Genomic DNA, 18,157 nt, shown 5'->3' with positions numbered 1-18,157 from the left:
CTGCATACACCTCTGTCCTGAAACGGGAAATGGAAGGGTTGTAAAGAACATTACTAGGAGAAAGTAAGGATTCAAGACCTAGAGATGAGTTGAGTTTGTATTTTAAAGAGCATCTCTGATTGTTAAGTAGCTCCCCAGCTTGGGACCCCCCTCTTGCAAAAGTGCAGAAGCTGGAAAGAGAATTCTGACAAGGACATGGAGTGACAGACCAAGGGGGAATGGCTTCACACTGAGAGAGGGAAGGGTCAGATGGGATATTGGGAAGAAATTCCTCCCTGTGAGGGTGGTGAGGCCCTGGCACAGGTTGCCCAGAGAAGCTGTGGCTGCCCCATCCCTGGAAGTGTCCAAGGCAGGACAGGGCTTGGAGCAACTTGGGCTAGTGGAAGGTGTCCCTGCCCAAGGCAGGGGGTAGAACTGGATGGTCTTTAAGGTCCCTTCCAACCCAAACCATTCTGGGGTTCTATGATGTTGGTAGCAGCCCTGGGAGGGAGTTAGAAAGAGGAACTTTCCTTTCAAGCCTTGACTGCATGGATTGTACTTTTCAATTTCGTATATATATAAAGATATATATATTCAAAACTGATTTGGCTTTGCCATATAAATAATTTTTTATATATATATATACATATATATAAAGTAACTATATATTGCAAAGCATAATCCATTTTTGTACAGATATGTATATCTCAAATTATATCTATATAAAAGTAAGAATTTAGGATATATGGCTGATCCCAGGTTCAATAATTCATGTTCTCCATAGACTTTGGCTTGCAGCTGGTGGCATGGGGAGCGTGGTGCCTCATGCTCTTCTCCAGACTGCATTTACAGCTTCCCACAGATCTTGGATTCTGATCCTTCAGCAGTTTCTACTGGGAGTGGGAGCTGAGCATGAAGTTGGGGATGAAAGTCCCTTGTTGCCTGCTTTGGAGGATGGATGCTTTGGGGTTTCTTCGCTATTTTCTAACTGGGACCAGAGGGGAATGGTGCAGTTCTGGCAGACTGCACTGTACACTGTGTTATAGCAAGGAGTTTTGGGGCCCAAGGACCCCTCTGGGAGTCTCTGCTGCAGAATTCCCCCCTGGACTGCCTGTTCTTGGTCTTGTTTCCCCTCTCCCTTCCCGAGAGGGGTCCCTGCCATGTGGGGATTTTCTTGGTTCCCACCAAAATGCTGCAATTTCCAGGAATCCATTGGGATTGGTGCAAGCTGCCCTGCCCCATCCTCCTATGCTGGTTAATTTTTTCCTGGGAATACCCCTCTGTGTCTCCTGGGTGAAGTGGCATGTAAGGAAAGGTGGAAATGAGTTACCAGTGGGGGAAAAGAAATGAACAATTTGTTGCAGCCAGGGGTGTTTTATGGGACTTTCTGTGTCCGGGGAAGGCACAGGGTGAGTGTTACACAGTAAATATTCCACCGTGTACGAGCCCTTCACATCCTCTCCGGGTTCCCAGAGGCTGGAGGGGACATTTCTGCCATCCCTGGGGAAGATCCTGTTGGCCTCGGCCTCCTCTTGTTCTTGCTGTTTTGCACGGATTTCAAGAAAGCACTTTGGGCTGCACCAAACCCCCCGGCCTGGGGCTCGACTGTTCCTCGTTAGTGACTTTATTGCTGAATAATTTACAGAACGGGGCCTTGCCAGTTTTCATTCGGGAAGCATTTCAAGTATGTGAACCAGATTTTATGCCTTCCTGGCGCAGCTGCCGGGGAGGAGCCGCCTCTCCCTGTCCTGCCGCCGGCGGTGCCGGCAGGGAAGCGGAGCGGGCAGCACACGGGCAGAGGGACCCAGGGACAAATAAGGGGGAAAAACCCCGATATTCCATGCCCAGTTGGTGTCCCCTGGGCTGGCTGCTACACAGGGACACTGGGGAGAGGAACCAGCTGTGGTGGCTTGGAGAGGGGTGCGTGGTTTTAATTTTTGTTTAATATTTATTGTGACTGTGGAGCGTGTGTTGAGGTGGGTGTTTTCTTCTCCCCGTGTCCATGGGCACGGTGCAAACCTGAGAGGATGTGGGTGTGCCATCCCTGGAAGTGTCCAAGGCCAGGTTGGACAGGGCTTGGAGCAACCTGGGCTAGTGGAAGGTGTCCCTGCCCATGGCAGGAGGGTTAGACATGCTTGTCTTTAAGGTCCCTTCCAGCCCAAACCATTCTGTGATTCTGTGAAATCAGTAAGCTACTTTGGGATAAGTAAGGGCTTTTCTCTGCTTGTTTTTTAAAGGGGAAGGAAAGCAAACCAAACTCAGCTGGAGGATTGCAGTGGTGCACACACAGCCCCAAAGCGTTTTGCAGGATGAGGGCGATGGGTGCAGTGTAGAAATGGCATTATTATTACATTAAACAGTGGATGTGGCTGTAGGAAAAGACGTGTCTGGAGCTTTCCTCCAGTGCCTGTTGTGGAGGGGATCCAGGCTGGGATCTGCTGGGATGCTCCTGCAGTGCAGCTGCTCGGAGGAGTGAGCAGTCACTGGGTGTAAATCTGCAAAATTCAGGGTTCAGATTTGCATGTGGAAGTGTCGTCTTCCCTTTTCCTGTCTCATAGTGGGTTTGTTGGTTTTTGCTGAGTGTACCCTGAGCACGTGGGTGGCAGAGCTGAGGTGTGTGGGACTTACTGGAGCTCAGGAGGCTCTGTTGGATCCCAGCCATGTGAGCACCCTGTCAGTGAGTGCTTTGCATGGAAAAGTGCTTCTTTGCTTATTATCCTTACATTAACATTTATTTTTAATTTTTTAATGCAAAAGCAGCACCCGGTGGGGACTTCCCCCTCCCTCCCGGCGCCTTCCCGTGTCATCCCTCACCCTCCTCCTCTGTTCCCAGAATAACGCCGGGTTTGGGCTTTGTGCAGAGCAGTTTTGCCGGCGGGGAGGGGTCACCCCAGCGGCAGCGTTTCCCTGGGGTTTGAGTTTCCAGCGGGGGCTGTGCCGGGAGCCCGTCACTCACTTCCTCGCATTGTGTCTCCTCTTCCTCCAGCGCTGCTGCGGGAGGAGGTGGCCCAGCTGCAGGAGGAGGTCCACCTGCTCCGGCAAATGAAGGAAATGCTGACCAAGGACCTGGAGGAGACGCACGGCAGCAAGTCCCCCGAGGTGCTCTCGGCCACCGAGCTGAAGGTGCAGCTGGCGCAGAAGGAGCAGGAGCTGGCACGTGCCAAGGAGGCTCTGCAGGGTAAGGCTGCGCCTCCTTCTTCCCCTGCACCTCTCCCCAGCACCCTAAACTTTCAAGGATTGTTTAATGAGGGAAGGGAAAGCCATCCTTTTCGTTTGGGCTGTGCAGAGTGTGCTCACCATGTGCATGTGGGGGGGGGTTTGGTCTCCCTGGGACCCCCTGATCTCCTGCCCCTGCAAGAGGGGGTGTGGGGCCAAGAGGGACTGGGGTGCAGTGATGGGCTGGGAAATGGGGTGTGGGGGCTGTTTGCAGCATTGCAAAGGAATTCCTTCACAGCTGTAGAGCAGAGCCGGGGCAGCAGCTGAAATGCAGCTGGAGGTGGGGGTGGGTTGGATTTGAGCCCCTCAGACTTGTTAGGGAAGCAGTGAGTTTCCTGGTGACTGCAATTTTCCTTATCCTGCATGGAGTTACCTCCAGGTGATGTGTGGGGTCTCCTCCTTCCTCCATGCCTGGTTTGGATGTTTTTATGGCAGTCAGGGCCATGCTCTCCCTCCCTCACCAGCACAGCAAGCCCCGGGACTGGGCTGTGCAGAGCAAAACGCAACATTGCAGCTTTTCCACCCCAAAAACGAGCTGACAATAAATCCAGGCAGGATGGTTTGTTAGCTGGAGCCAGGGGACGATCCTGAGCAGGGAAAGCTCTCACACGTCAAACCCTGGCAGCGCCGTGGCTCTAAATATCATCTCAAATCCCCAACATACCGAGTATAACTTGCACTTGTCAGCTCATGTTTGCGGATTATGAGGAGAAGCTGTCAGAAGTTTTCAGGCTCAGAGGCTGAGCAGCACGTGGGGAGCTCAGGGGGCCACCACATCTCCCCCTGTCCGGGATGCCGAGATGCTCGGGAAGGCAGGGAATTGGGCTGAGTCAGTGTTTGGGGAAGGGAGTTCAGAAAATTTTATGTGATTGCTGTCTGATTTACCAAAGCATCCCCATGTATCAGTAGCAGCCAAAATACCTTCAAAATCCTGCCTCCCCCGACGCCAGCGGTGCAGCCTCCGGCAGCAGGAAATGCTCTGGGTTTATAGAACTGTAATTGGAGGAGAAAAACCTTAATTAGGGAATATTTGCTCTCTGTGTGTGGAAGGGGAACTGCTGATTAATGCAAAATGCAGAAAAGCAGAACTATTGTAATACATGTGCAAAAAAGAAATACGAGCAAGAAGTCATCTAAGAAGCTGCGGTGAGGTCATATGAGCTTCTGTGGAGGAGAAAAAGTTAATTTGGCTTGAAAATCGTGATTATTTAAATAACAGTTTAAATATTTAAATAATATAATGTTGGGGTTTCTTATTGGGCTTTTATTTGCCACAGTTGGAGCCCCTGGGGTTGGTTTTCCAGGACTTCTCTGCAGGTGTGGTGCCTAGGGAGAGGGAATGTCAGCTGGCACTTGGAAAGGCACATTGCATGAAGCCTTTTTCAGTCGATGCTTCTTCCCTCCTCTGCAATATTGGGAGGCTTTTGAGTCGTTTGGAAGAGCTGACTGGGCTGGATCTGGGCTGGAGGCACTGGGCAGCAGAGCAGGTTTGGCACGGTGACTGGGACGGATAAAGTGAAAACGGGATCAGCAGCTGGAGGGGGAAAAAAAAGTCCTTTTTCCTTTCCATGAAAAATTGTCCGTAGAGAAACGTAGCCAAAAGGGGAGGAAAACCAGCACCTGGTGACTGGTTCTGCCAGGAGAAATGCATCTGCTGATGGACACACTGAGGAAGTGGTGGCTCTGTGTTAAGGGACTGTGGGATAAGCCAGAGCCAGGAGCGCAGGGAAACTTGGCCGTGCTGTCCTGTAGTTCAGGGATCTGTGACAGTCGTGTTCTGCAGGCAGAAAGCACCTCCCAAGAGCAGCTTCCCGCTCCCAGCCTGCATTCCTGCCCCCCAACATCCCTGCCTCCCTGCATCCCTGCACAGCCCCGTGTCCGGCAGCGTCGGCCGCACCACCCCTGTGCCTGCAGCGTCCCGCGATCCCTGTTGGGTCCTGTGGAATGTCATTAGCAGATGGATTCTATGGAAAGCTGTCGTCGGTGCTGGCTCGGAGCCTGGAAGAGCAGCACAGCTGGTTCAGATGGATCTTGGATCTTGGAGGGGGTTTACCAGTGGGGTTTGCTTTTGGGGGCTGCAGCACCTTTTGAGAGCCTTTATTTTGCGGGGCCTCGCAGGGTTTGGTTTGTGACGGTCTGGGTGGAGGGTCCCCCTTTGGAGGTGCATTCCCAGCCCTTTCCAACAGCATTTGGCACAGGGATAGAGCTGATCAGACCGTGCAGCATCTTCCCTGTGCTGTGTTACCAAGCCCTTGCTGCGGAGGGAGGGAGGGATCTGGCCCAGCACAGGATGCTCTGCAGGATTAACTCGACCAGTTTCTGTATCCCTGGCAGCATGTGCTTTATCCATCGTTATTCCACTTTTTCCTGGGCTAATTCCAGCCCTTGCACTTTTTTTAAAATCAATTAACATCTATTTAAAATTCCACAGTGCTACATCCTATGTCCCTCTCCTCCTTTGCCGGGACTGGGACTCTGAATCGTGCTTCCAGCATCAATGCAGTTATTATTATTTCCCCAGCCCTGGCTGGAAAGTTATGGATGTGGTCTGGATTTCTGTTGTGGGAATCCCCAAAGGGAGAAGTTGCAGACAGCTTTATTACTGCTGGTCCTGCTGTGGGCAGGGACGGTGCCCGAGCGCCTGGGGGGCTCGAGGAGCCTCTTGGCCAGGTGACATCCATGAGCATGTGGGCTAATGGCAGAAACCCCATTTCTAGGAAGGTTTATCCCATATGCTGGAACTCGCCTGCAGGATTATCATGCGGAGAGCAAACCTGGTTTCTGTTTCCTTTCTGAGTGCCAAAGTGGAAACCTCAGGCTACCTTTCCCTGCTGCTCGGGAAGGTGTGAACTGACTTTGTGTCTGCTCCACAAATGGGTGGTAGCCTGGTCTCCTCCCTCCCAAACCCGCATCTTGGAGCTGTGACCTTCCCAGGGGTGGTATTTGGGCTGGGAAGAACCTCCTGGAGGAACTCACAGCACCCTCAGATTGCTGCAGTGATGGGGTGGGTAGCAGAGAAATGGGTGGATGGGTGTCCCAGAAGATGGGGATGTCCTGGAAGACTGGCGTCCCAGAGAATAGATGTCCTGACAGATGGATGTTCCAGCCATGGACCCAAGCAGGGAAGCCTTTTCCATCATAAGGACATGGAGCTCTGTACAGAAAACCTGTTGTTCTCTTTTGAAGACCCACCTTAAATTTTCAGAAGTCATTGGTCACCTTGTTGGCCGTTGGGGTCAGGTTTGGAAAGCCCTTGGCCTCGTAGCAGGGTGTTTCCAGGTAAATTCCCCCAAGGTGAAACACCTCTCCTAGCTTTTTCCTGAAATTTGACTTTGGACTCTAATTTCCTGCCTGCTCCATGCCTCTGCACCCCCAGGAGTGAGTGCTGGCTCTGCCTGACACCACGTAACACTGACATCTTCAACGTCAAGATCTTCCTGACGTGACGGCTGCGCCCAAGGAGCCAACGCGCCGGTTTAAGTACAAAGCAAGGAACAGCTCTGAGATCCCTGCACAGGGCTGACCGATTTTATGGGTTAGTCATGGTGACAATATTGAATTTCATGGCTGGGAGGGAGAAACAGGAGAAATTAAGTGAATGTTAATGGGACAGGATGGGTTCACACGTTCCTGTTGCGCGGGGCATCGCTGAGGTTTGAGCGGTGCTCCCTGGGGATGCCCTTTGCTGCATTACAAATCCAGGGTATGATTCAGTAAGTGATAAAGGAAGCTCTGATTCTGTTCCTGGCATGAAAATTCACATTGTGTGAGGCGAGAGAAGGGCTTGGAAGTGGATGGGAGTCATGGGAAGCTGCTCTTTGGAGGGTCAGAGGCAGGCTGCATCTGCTGCCAGTGCCCTGATGTGTGTTTGGGCTCTGCTGCCTCATTCTGGGAATGTGAAGCTGGGCAGAGATGATGTTTCTATGTTTTTCATCTAATATCATATAATATCAAGGTAATAAAACTAATTATTATGTCCTCCAAAAGCTCATCTGGATGGTGTGGCCACCATCACCTGACATGGCCAGGAGTTGGACTTCAGTGATCCGTGTGGGTCCCTTCCCACTCAGGATATTCTATCATTTATTTTCCCTTAATTTGATATTATTAATTTCAAAGGGGAGGGGTGGTATTTATAGCAGCCCCATCCTGAGGGGAGGTGCCTGGTTTTAGGATGCAGGAGCTAATTCCCAGCTGGAAGTTGTTAGATGGTGAGGCCAGACTGGGGCCACATAGTAGTAGCAACCATCAGTGGTGGCATCACTGGGTGGTTCCATCCGTGCTGCTGCCTCAGACAAGGCTGTGCCACTCCTGTGGAGCAGCTGGACTTTGGCTCATCTCGTAGAGCTGGAAATAAAAGGCACTGAGGGGGTGGATTTTTAATTGTTTTGGCAGCAGGAAGAGCCCAGCGCGGAGCTGGTCCCGTTACATCTCTGTGTCCATCATCCTTCTCCCAGAGGACCAGTGCTCAAGGGATGGATCATGTGGCAGGAGGTGGAAGCTCAAATAACACAGGGTGACTTGTGCAGGTGGGGATAGAGGGGGTGGAGTGAGAGCTGGGGGGTTCACCCAGCCCATCTCCCCCATCCCTTGCTGCCGAGGCTGGTGCTGAGCTGCCAAGTCCAGAGGGGGCTGGTGGGTCCCCCCCTCTCCTTCTGCCACGTGTCTTGGGTAGGAGGGGAAAATAAATAATGCAAATAAGAGAATTACTTTCCACTCATGGTCTGGGTTTAGGATTTCTTGCTTCTTGTCTTATGAACAGGTCGGAGGTTTGGCCAGAGCCCCCCGCGCCGATGAGCTGGGCGGGAGTTTATTTGGATATTCGTGGGGGGGTTGGGATATAGAAAGCTCACCCTGGATCATCAGATTAAAGGAAAAAGCCATTTCACCTCCTTGGATGGCCCAGATAGCCAGTGAAAATCTGCTTTATTCCTCCTTGGCTGGCCCTGCCGTCGCGCCGTGGATTGCAAAGGCTCGTTTTCCCCGACCAAGTAATTAGCTGGGCTTGTTTGCTGGGGAGGAATTAGGCTGCTGCAGCAAGTGGGGTTTGGTCCAGGAGCTCCTGGCAGCCCTCGTGGCTCACTTCTGCCTCACTTTTTATTTTTCTCCTGCCTTTTTCAATTAATTTCCCATTAATTTGGTTTGGAATGAAGTTCTCAAATGACTGATAAATCTTCTTTAGGCTTAGGAGCTAATCGGTTTTGGAGGAGGGAGAGTAATAGAGGGGAGGAAAAAAAAGTGTGTTAATTTTAGCAAATCTCTCAAATATGAACTGAAACAAATGGCAAATTGTCCTGTTGGGTTAACAGAAAAAAAAATCTACTCTTACAATACCCAAACTTCATAATCTTCTTGCAGTACTGATGCATTGGATAAATATTGGTAAATATTAGTAAGTTGATATATATGCAGCCTTGGGAGATAGTTACCCTTCTCCTAGTAGTACTTATGAGCACCTTTATTTTTTTTATGGGTGAGTGATGAAGTGTTTTCTGTAAATCTTTAAAGGCCCTGAATGCTGCCACTAATTAAAGGAATTTGTATGCTATGGGGGACTCACTATTTAATTAAATTCGTTGGGAGTCTTTTGTCACCTCCAGCATCAAAGAGTGGCAAATGTGACTTAAACTTTTATAAGAGCCTCTCGTTATCCTCGAGGAAATTAAATATATGTGAATATGTGTCTGTGGGGTCTGGATCTCACCTTGGTATGGCTCAGTCAACTCATCATTAATTTTTCTTTCTCAGCAAGTTTTTAGTTCCAGTGAAAGAACTGGACAGAGGAAGGTTGTGGTTAAATACACACAGGCAGCAGGAAAGGGCTTTTTCAAAGACTTAGCTGTGGTTGTGATTGTTTTTAGAGGGTTTCTGTAGTGATTTCTTAAACTGGGAATAAAAGTAAGGGAAGTCCCGGTGTCAGAAGGGGCTGAGTTGTCCCAGGAGGAGCTGTGTTCACTGAAGTGAGTGAAGAATACTCCCAAGAGCTCCCTGTTATGGGACAATATGAATTTTTATGGCATTTCCTACATGGTTTTCTGTGTTTTGTTTTACCTCTGATGCTTAATGGCAGAGTAGTTTGTCTGAAGAGTTTCATCTCTTGGTTTCTAACAGATAAAAATCTCTGTTGTCCCAGACATCTCCCTCTTCTTCCGCTATTTAGTCTGATTTAATCATTTTTCCCACCTTTTTATCCTCTGATCTGCAAGCCCTCTCCCTTTCCTCATGGTTCCATCCTGAGCATTTTCTTTATCCTCAGCACACACTTACAGTAAAAAAACCAGTAAAAAAGTAGAATAAAACCAGTGCACAGAAGGAAGTTCCTACCTGAGTGAAACTGTCCGAGCTGGTGATTGTGAGAGGCTGGGGTGGGATGCAGGAGGTGCACAGAGCTGGGTGAGTGGAGGGGCTGCTCTTATTTTGGGGGCTATTCCAGCACATTGTCAGGGCTGGGTGATCAATGTTATCAGGTTATTCTGCCTGAGGGTGCCTGGGGGCTGCAGTGCACGTCTGGTAATGATGCTCTCCCTGCTTGCACACAGGTGGACATGACTCACTGAGGGTCCCCAAGCAGAGGAGGGTGGGAGCAGAACATCCCTGTGCTGGCACAAGGCAGAGGCACCAAACCAAGGGTGCCAAAGGTGCCTGAGGCAAATCAATCCCTTTGAAGCATGACACGGTTGTGGTTTCCTGGTATTTCGTGTATATTGTCTTTATCCCACACGTGCCTCACCAGGGGAGACACTCTGTGCTGTGGTTTAAGCCCCCAGTGAAGTGACTCATCACAGGGTGTAGAAAACACAGCGTGGATTTCTGTAATCTAATGGAAAAAGATGGGATGTGTGCATGGAGACAGGTCCCACTTGTGATGCTGCATCATCTTCTAATGGTTTTTGTAGTGCAGGCAGCTCCTGGAGCTTCGGGGCTGGTTTTTCTGGTGAGTTCAAGGGGGTTTAGGATATTTTTTTTTTATTATAGAGGGGCAACTTGCAAGACTCAGCTGATCACAGTGAGTGCAGGGAGTGTTGGAGGGGCAGATCGTGTTTCATACCATCCTGCTCCCTTAGGAACAGCACTTCCTCAGGGTGTATAATAAAAAACAATATTTGTATTCTGATCCCTAAACTGGGTATTATTTCGGTGGGGATGGGGTGTATCTGGAGCAGGGAGCTACAGGGCATTTCTGCAGTGCTGCCAAGGACCAAGTTCAAGGTTGGGTAAAGCATTAATGTACAGAAATGACTGAAAGTCCCTCTCCTACCTCATATTTCTGTAATTCCCCCTGGATTACCAGCCTTCCACCGCTGTCCCGGTGTCACTGGTCCCTCGCTGGTGACTGGGACAGGGAAAACTGGAAGGTTTTGGGTTCCTCTCAGTGCTGTTGAAACACCCCATTGCATCCTGTGGTGCTCCTGCTCTTTCCCCTCATGCCAACACAGCATCACTGAGCTGGAAGGGGACGCTCGGGGAGCCCTGGGCTCGTGGGAGCGCTGCCGGAACCCGCCCCGCAGCTAAAAATAACCGGGCTGTGGTTTATTTATCCTGGAAAGGGAGCAGCAGGTTTTCCTGTGCCGGGCCCTGAGGCTGAGGCAGCAGTTTTGCTCCGGAATCTCCTTTTCCAGGGGGCTGAGCTGCCCCTTGGAAGGGGGGGTCGATGATGAGGAGCCGTGGTGGCGACACGATGGGTGTTTTGGGGCTGCAGCGATTGGGGTGAATTAGGTGTCTTCTCCCAGCCCAGCCCCTGGGATTGTACTTTTGGTACTTTTTCATAGAATCATAGAATCAGCTGGGTTGGAAGGGACCTCTGAGATCATCAAGTCCAACCCTTGATCCAACCCTGCTGTGGTTCCCAGACCATGGCACTGATGCCACATCCAGTCTCTTTTTAAAAATCTCCAGGGATGGAGAACCCACCACTTCCCTGGGCAGCCCATTCCAATGGCTGAGCACCCTCTCTGGAAAGAAATTCTTTCTAATATCCAACCTAAACCTCCCCTGGCACAACTTGAGACCCAGCCCTCTTGTCTTGCTGATGGTTGCCTGGGAAAAGAGACCAACCCCCCCTGGCTCCCCCCTCCTGTCAGGGAGTTGCAGAGAGTGAGGAGGTCTCCCCTGAGCCTCCTCTTCTCCAGGCTGTACAGCCCCAGCTCCCTCAGCCTCTCCTCACAGCACTTGTGCTTGAGTCCCTTCCCCGGCCTCGTTGCTCTTCTCTGGACCTGCTCCAGCACCTCAATATCCTTCCTTGCCTTAAAAAATAAGAGATGTGGAAGCAAGGGGCTGCTGTGCCCTCCGTGCTCAATCCATCCTCTCTCCCACAGCCATGAAAGCCGACCGCAAGCGCTTGAAGGGGGAGAAGACAGACCTGGTGAGCCAGATGCAGCAGCTGTACGCCACGCTGGAGAGCCGGGAGGAGCAGCTCCGGGACTTCATCCGCAACTACGAGCAGCACAGGAAAGTGAGTGTGGGAGCCCAGCACCGTGGTCTCGTGGCACAGGGGGGCTGGCAGCGAGTTGAGTGTGAAACCTGGTTTGTAATCAGGCCAAAACCCTCTAAAATCCCAGCTGGACTCTTGCTGGGGCTGGGGTGGACCACAGCAGGTTAAGCTGGAGATTAGCTCAGTTAGTTAGAGCACAGTGCTAATAACAGCAAGGTTGTGGGTTTGAGCCCAGTATGACCTTAAGAGTTGGACTCAATGATCCTTGTGGGTCCCTTCCAACTCAGAATATTCTGTGATTCTGTGAAATACCAGAGGGAATGGAGCCAGGCATGCGAAATCCCGTGTAATTTTAACAAGGTGCTCAGTGAACATTGCTTTTTGGGGGACTGGCTGCATCCTGGAGCTCCCCAAAAAGGGATGCCATCCCTGCCAGCACGGGGCTCTCGTGACCCCAAAGGTGCCGCTCGTGGCTGGGTGGTCCCTGAGAGGGTCATTGCAGAGGGGCTTGTGTTAGCACGTGGATTTTCCCTTCCTGATGGCCACCCCGTGTCCTGGCAGGAGAGCGAGGACGCGGTGAAAGCCCTGGCGAAGGAGAAGGACCTCCTGGAGCGGGAGAAGTGGGAGCTGCGGCGACAAGCCAAGGAGGCGACGGACCACGCCAGTGCCCTCCGCTCCCAGCTCGACCTGAAAGACAACCGCATGAAGGAGCTGGAGGCCGAGCTGGCCATGGTGAGCTGGGGGGCTGGTACAAACCTGAGGGGTTGCTGCAGTGGCTGCATTACTGCAATACTGGGGAGGAAAAAATTCCATCGCTAGAAAGGAGCTTGGACTCACCTTGAGTCCCTCACCTTGAGTCCCTCACCTTGAGTCCCTCACCTTGAGTCCCTCACCTTGGGTCCCTCACCTTGAGTTCTGTTGCACACAGGTGGAAATGACTTACTGAGGGTCCCCAAGCAGAGGAGGGTGGGAGCAGAACATCCCTGTGCTGGCACAAGGCAGAGGCACCAAACCAAGGGTGCCAAAGGTGCCTGAGGCAAATCAATCCCTTTGAAGCATGACACGGTTGTGGTTTCCTGGTATTTCATGTATATTGTCTTTATCCCACACGTGCCTCACCAGGGGAGACACTCTGTGCTGTGGTTTAAGCCCCCAGTGAAGTGACTCATCACAGGGTGTAGAAAACACAGCGTGAGCTGAAATGTGAAGCTTTGGGCACCACAGTATAGAAAAGACATTACTAGATAGCATCTAAAGGAGAGCCAGGAGGATGGGGAAGGGTTTGGAGGGGAAGCCTTATGAGGAACCGCTGAGGGCAGTTGGTTTGTTCAGCCTGGAGAGGGGGAGGCTGAGGGGAGACATCATTGTGGCCTTCAGCATCCTCCTGAGGGGCAGTGCAGGTGCAGGCACCCATCTCTTCACTTTTGTGACCAGTGACAGGACTTGAAACGGCTGGAGTTGAGTTGGGGGAGGTTTGGGTTGGATATGAGGAAAATGTTTTTCACCCAGAGGGTGGCTGAGCACTGGAACAGGCTCCCCAGGAAAGTGGTCACAGCACCAGGACTGTCTGAGTTGAAGAAGCGTTTGGACAACGCTCTCAGGCACGTAGTAGGATTGTTGGGGTGTCCTGCACAGGGCCAGGAGTTGGACTCAATGATCCTGATGGATCCCTTCCAACTCAGCATATTCTGTGATCCCTAGCACAGGTTGCAGCACAGTTTGGGTATTTACTTGCCCAGGGGTGGGTGAGTTGGGTGCAATGTGTTGCTGCTTGTTCTGCTGCTCCAGGAGACGCTCATATGGTTTTCCTGCTCCATCACCATCACCTTGGTGTCCTCCCCCAGGCCAAGCAATCCCTGGCCACGCTGACCAAGGACGTCCCCAAGCGCCATTCCTTGGCCATGCCGGGCGAGACGGTGCTGAACGGGAACCAGGAGTGGGTGATGCAGGCTGACCTCCCGCTGACCGCCGCCATCCGGCAGAGCCAGCAGACCCTCTACCACTCACACCCCCAGCACTCGGCGGACCGGCAAGGTGGGCAGGTCCTTATTGCCAAACCCCCTTACGGGGAGGAAAAAAAAATGGGTAAACCCCTCCCTAAATAGTTTTTTCAGACGTGAATGAGAGGGTTTGCTGGCGTGATTTTAACTCCCCGTGTCCCTCCCTGCCTTCCAGCGGTCAGAGTGAGCCCCTGCCATTCCCGGCAGCCATCCATCATCTCCGACGCCTCCGCGGCCGAGGGCGACCGGTCGTCCACGCCCAGTGACATCAACTCCCCCCGGCACCGAACACACTCGCTCTGCAACGTAAGGCACTGTGGGCTGGGGGGCCTGCTGCCCCAGGAACGGGCTCCGGGGGTTCTGCGGGTCCTCTGCTTCCCAAAACAATGTTGGGTTCGGGGTGTGGGGCAACCTGGAGCTTTGCTGACCCCAAAAGGTGCTTTCCTGGGGTTTTATCCAAGCCCCACCGCAGTTCAGCTGCCCAAACAAGCTGCTTTTTGCCATGGAAGTGGGAGGTCTCGGGCTATGTTGGGGCTGATCCAATGGATCCGTCTCTTTCTGCCACAGGGGGACAGTCCTGGACCGGTACAGAAGAACTTGCACAACCCAATCGTACAGGTAGGGCACAAATCCTCTCAAATCCTGCTTGTGAGAACCCCCTCCTGTGCTAGAAAACACTTTGGGAGGGCTCAGAGGCACCACTTTGGGGTCTTTCAAAAAATTAATTGAAGTAATCTTGAATTGTGAATCTTTGATGTCTCAGATTCCTATAATTTGCCCCAAAATCCATGTAATGCCTTAGGCAATTGCTGTGCTCAGGGCCCTTTGGGGTCTTGATTTTTGTAAGGCACAGGCAAAACAGGTTATTCTTCTGGTTTTGACCCTAAACCCTTGGGATATTTTTTCAAGCTGTGGACAGACCCTTGTTCTGATCTATTCCTGGAGCCAAAATCCTGAACCAGTTAAGCCAAAATCCCAGAAACTGGAGGGGGGGGGGGGGGGGGGGGGGGCTGGAGCTGTTCCAGTTTTGCTGCAAATTCCACCACACAAATTTCAGGAATATTATTTTATTTCGGTCCAGCACCTTAACATTGCTCTGGACCTGGATGCAAATATTTTTTGGGGGGATCTGGATGCAAATGCTTTTCGGGACCTGGACTCAAATATTATTTGGAGCTGGGACCGTGTGGTCCATCATCCCCAGTGCGAGCGGGTGGGGAGGGGTGAAGGAAGAACTGGATACCCAAACCCGTGTCCTCTCCTCTCACAGTCTCTAGAGGACCTGGAAGACCAAAAACGGAAAAAGAAGAAAGAGAAGATGGGCTTTGGCTCCATCTCCAGGGTGTTTGCTCGGGGGAAGCAGCGCAAGTCCCTCGACCCGGGGCTCTTCGACGGGACGGCCCCCGACTACTACATCGAGGAGGACGCGGACTGGTGACCCCCCCGTGCCGGGCGGGTGCCACTGTACATATCCCCCACCTGTGGACGTGTTACCTGTTGTCTTGGGAGCGATGCAGCTGTGTCGTAACTTCAGTTTTTCCCCGTTTTTTTTTCTTTTTCCGTGTTTTTTTTTTTCGTTTTTTTTTCCCATCCCGGTAACTCCTTTTGTTGTCGCTTCAGTTCGTCAGTTTTTGGGGGGGTGTTTTTTCGTTTTGTTTTGGGTTTGGTGGTTTTGTTTTTTGTTTTTGTTTTTGTTTTTGTTTTGTTTGTTTTTTTTTTGTCGTCGTTGTTCTTTTCTCTTTCTTCTTTTGATGAAACTTGAAACTTGAAGGACTGCTGTGTCTCTGTAAATACCAGAAATATTGTGCACTTTGTGCTTGTGACGTCTCTTGTCCGAAACCCGCTGTTTTCCGGAGCCCAGCCCGCGGGGTGTCCTTGCCTGGGGACGAAGGACCTGCCCAGCAGAGGGACCTTAGAGGGAAAACACACAAAACCAACAACAACAAAACAACAACAAAAGATCTCCTTCGCTGTGATGTCTTCCTGGCCGAGCACCCGGGCTGGTTGTAACGCCTGCCGGTCTGGAAATAAGTGTTTTAACGTTCCTTTTTAGTTGTTTTAATTTATTTGCACAAACCCAGAGGAGCTATTCTAACTAAATTATTGCAGAAGTTTTGGGATTTTTATATTTTTCCATGTCGGTTGGGATGGGGTGGGAGGAGGAAGGGGGTGTTTGTACTGTATTGTCCTGGGAAGCTGCTGTTGGGGAGGGAAGGGGGGAATTGGGGGGTGTTGGAGCCGTGGACCCCCCACCCCGGGGCTCCCTCGGCTGCCCCAGGAGCACTTAACGCCTTGGAAAACGCAAACCTAAAAACGTGCCGGGAAATCCGACGGGGGGAAGCTGGTGGGAGCTTTGCCTGCTGTTTTTCCCTGCTTTTGAGGGCCTCACCCTTTGCTTCAAGTAAAATTTAGGGGGATCCGGCATGAGCTGGGAGCAGGGGAAAGGGGATATCCCGAGATATCCCTTATCCCAAGACGTTTCCCAGACAGGGCCGGCCACCCCGCTCCAGTTTGGGATGTTACCGCCGCCATGGGGGCAGGGGGGGTGGGCACGGGGAAATCGGTACGAATTCCTGCCGGGGAGGTTTTTCTGGCTCTGGGGTGATTTTGAAGCACAGGGGGAGCTTGTGCTTCCAAAAAAAAAAATCCCTTGGAAACGCCCCGAAACCACCTCCCCCAGCGCGGCGGCCGCTTCCCCTCTCCACTAACACTGCGCCCGCGCGCTCTCTTGCTTATGCCAAGATAAGTACCTTATGCTTTAATGCTTATGATATAATTTTAAGCTCTTACAAAAAAAAAAAATGTATTAAGATTTATTTAATGAACTTATAATAGTGTATTATTTTTCTTAATTCCGATAACGCGCGCCCTGGTTGAGGTAAAAAAGGGTGTTTTGTCTCGAATCGCCGACGCCCTCGCGCCGTGTATTCCTGCTCGTGGGATGATGCAGAGAGGCCGTGGAGGGGGTGTCAGAGGGACCAGGCTGTGCCCCGTGGCATCTTTTCTCTGCAGAGAAGCATTTTTATACGTTTTGTTCTTTTTTTTTGGGGGGGGGGTTTGTTCTATTGTTTTTGGGTTTTTTTTTTGGTTCTCCTTGCGTTTTTATAATTTAAACTCTAAACCACCAGAAGAGATGAGCAATCTCCTTGTTACCGAGTAGTTTCCTTTGCATTTCAGCTTTTTTGTAAATTAGGAAATAATTCTAAAAATTACTAAGAGGATGATTTATTTAAAAGAGAACTTCGCTAAATAGCATATGAATTATGGGTAACATTAGATTTAACTTTTCCCCCCGTGAGCGGGGGAGAATCCTTGAAGGCATGGATGCAAATATAAAATTATAAAAGATCTAAATAAAGCTTATTTTAAAGTACAGATGAACTCCACGTGGTTTTGTTGCTTGGCAGATGGAGAGCCTGGGCTGGTGTTGGCGTTGGGGTGCAGGACACCCTGACTGCCACATGAATTTGGGGGGCTCAGGGGTGATGGGGGAATGCAGGAGAAGCTGGACCAGCTGCCAGGCAAGTGCTTGCACCTGGATGCAGTGATCCTGGCAGGAGGCTGGGACAGTCTGCATCCATATAAAATGGGGATTTCAAGGGTTTGAGGTAAGTAAAGATCTGGGAATGTGGGTGAACAGCCAGGAGATGTCCCCCTCATCTACAGAAGGACAAAGAAAAGGAGAAGGGGTGGAGAAATAAAAAAATGTTGTGCTCTAACTTTTATTAATGGATAAATTATTGATATTAATTTAGAGATTGATAAATCATTATAATAATCTATAACTACAGTTATAATAGTAGCAACTATAAATAATAAATAATAATTATTATTCCTATTATTATTTCAATTACACTGGTCACTTGTAGGGCTGTGCCAGCACTGCAGGAGGGGCCTGACACCATTTTGGGGTCAATTGCTGTGTTCGCCAGAGCAAAGACAACTTGCAATGATTTTCTTGTTCTTTGAGCCTATAATGAGGGTACAGATGAAGAGATGTACCTTTTCTTCTTTTTTTTTCAACAGAAACAGCCTTCTGGGTTTGGGAGAAGCTGCAGAGGAGGTAAGAGCCACCATCGTCTGAAATGGAGAGAGTTGAAGCAAAGAAAAATAGGAAAAACTCAGGAGAAGCCAGCTGGCTCTCCAGCAGCTGGAATCCAGCACTAATGGGAATTAAATGTGGCATTAAAGGGTAACTGCTGAGCACGGCAGACATGAGCTGGGCACAGACAGGGGTGGGATTTGCTGCATTTGAAGGAATTCCCTATAAATATTTGGTGTTTCCCTTTGTGTATGGGATGGGATGTGGGTGTGCATCCATCCCATCCGTGGTTTTAAAAGCTCTGCCCTTTGGCAGCCAGGAATGTGGCAGAGCTGTGGGTGTCACACCAGTCCTGGCAAGGCTTCTGCTGCTCACCAGTTTTGTCCCAGTGCCCTGGGGACCATGCTGAACCCTGGGGAGGGGGACACGGGTGTCACCTCCTGCTCCAGAGCCATGGCAAGCAAAGGGACCTCATTCCCTGGATCTAGG

General features: G+C 50.9%; 1 protein-coding gene across 3 annotated transcripts in view; it reads left to right on the top strand.

The window, feature by feature from the left end:
• Positions 1-16,997, top strand: part of KAZN (kazrin, periplakin interacting protein) — a 199,607-nt gene extending 182,610 nt beyond the window's left edge. For all 3 annotated transcript variants that reach the window (XM_051786493.1, XM_051786495.1, XM_051786494.1), the window contains 7 exons: positions 2,966-3,157; positions 11,511-11,647; positions 12,188-12,358; positions 13,471-13,660; positions 13,802-13,932; positions 14,194-14,244; positions 14,897-16,997. In XM_051786493.1, the coding sequence (XP_051642453.1) occupies positions 2,966-3,157; positions 11,511-11,647; positions 12,188-12,358; positions 13,471-13,660; positions 13,802-13,932; positions 14,194-14,244; positions 14,897-15,064 (1,040 nt within the window). In that variant the 3' untranslated portion in view covers positions 15,065-16,997. The remainder of the gene's footprint in view (positions 1-2,965; positions 3,158-11,510; positions 11,648-12,187; positions 12,359-13,470; positions 13,661-13,801; positions 13,933-14,193; positions 14,245-14,896) is intronic.
• The last annotated feature ends 1,160 nt before the right edge of the window (positions 16,998-18,157 follow it).

The sequence above is a fragment of the Manacus candei genome, unplaced genomic scaffold, assembly GCF_025592945.1.
Source record: "Manacus candei isolate 608988 ecotype Guabito, Panama unplaced genomic scaffold, ASM2559294v1 h1tg000022l, whole genome shotgun sequence".
In the NCBI taxonomy this organism is placed as follows: Eukaryota; Metazoa; Chordata; class Aves; order Passeriformes; family Pipridae; genus Manacus; species Manacus candei.
This window is presented reverse-complemented; position numbering and strand designations above follow the sequence as displayed.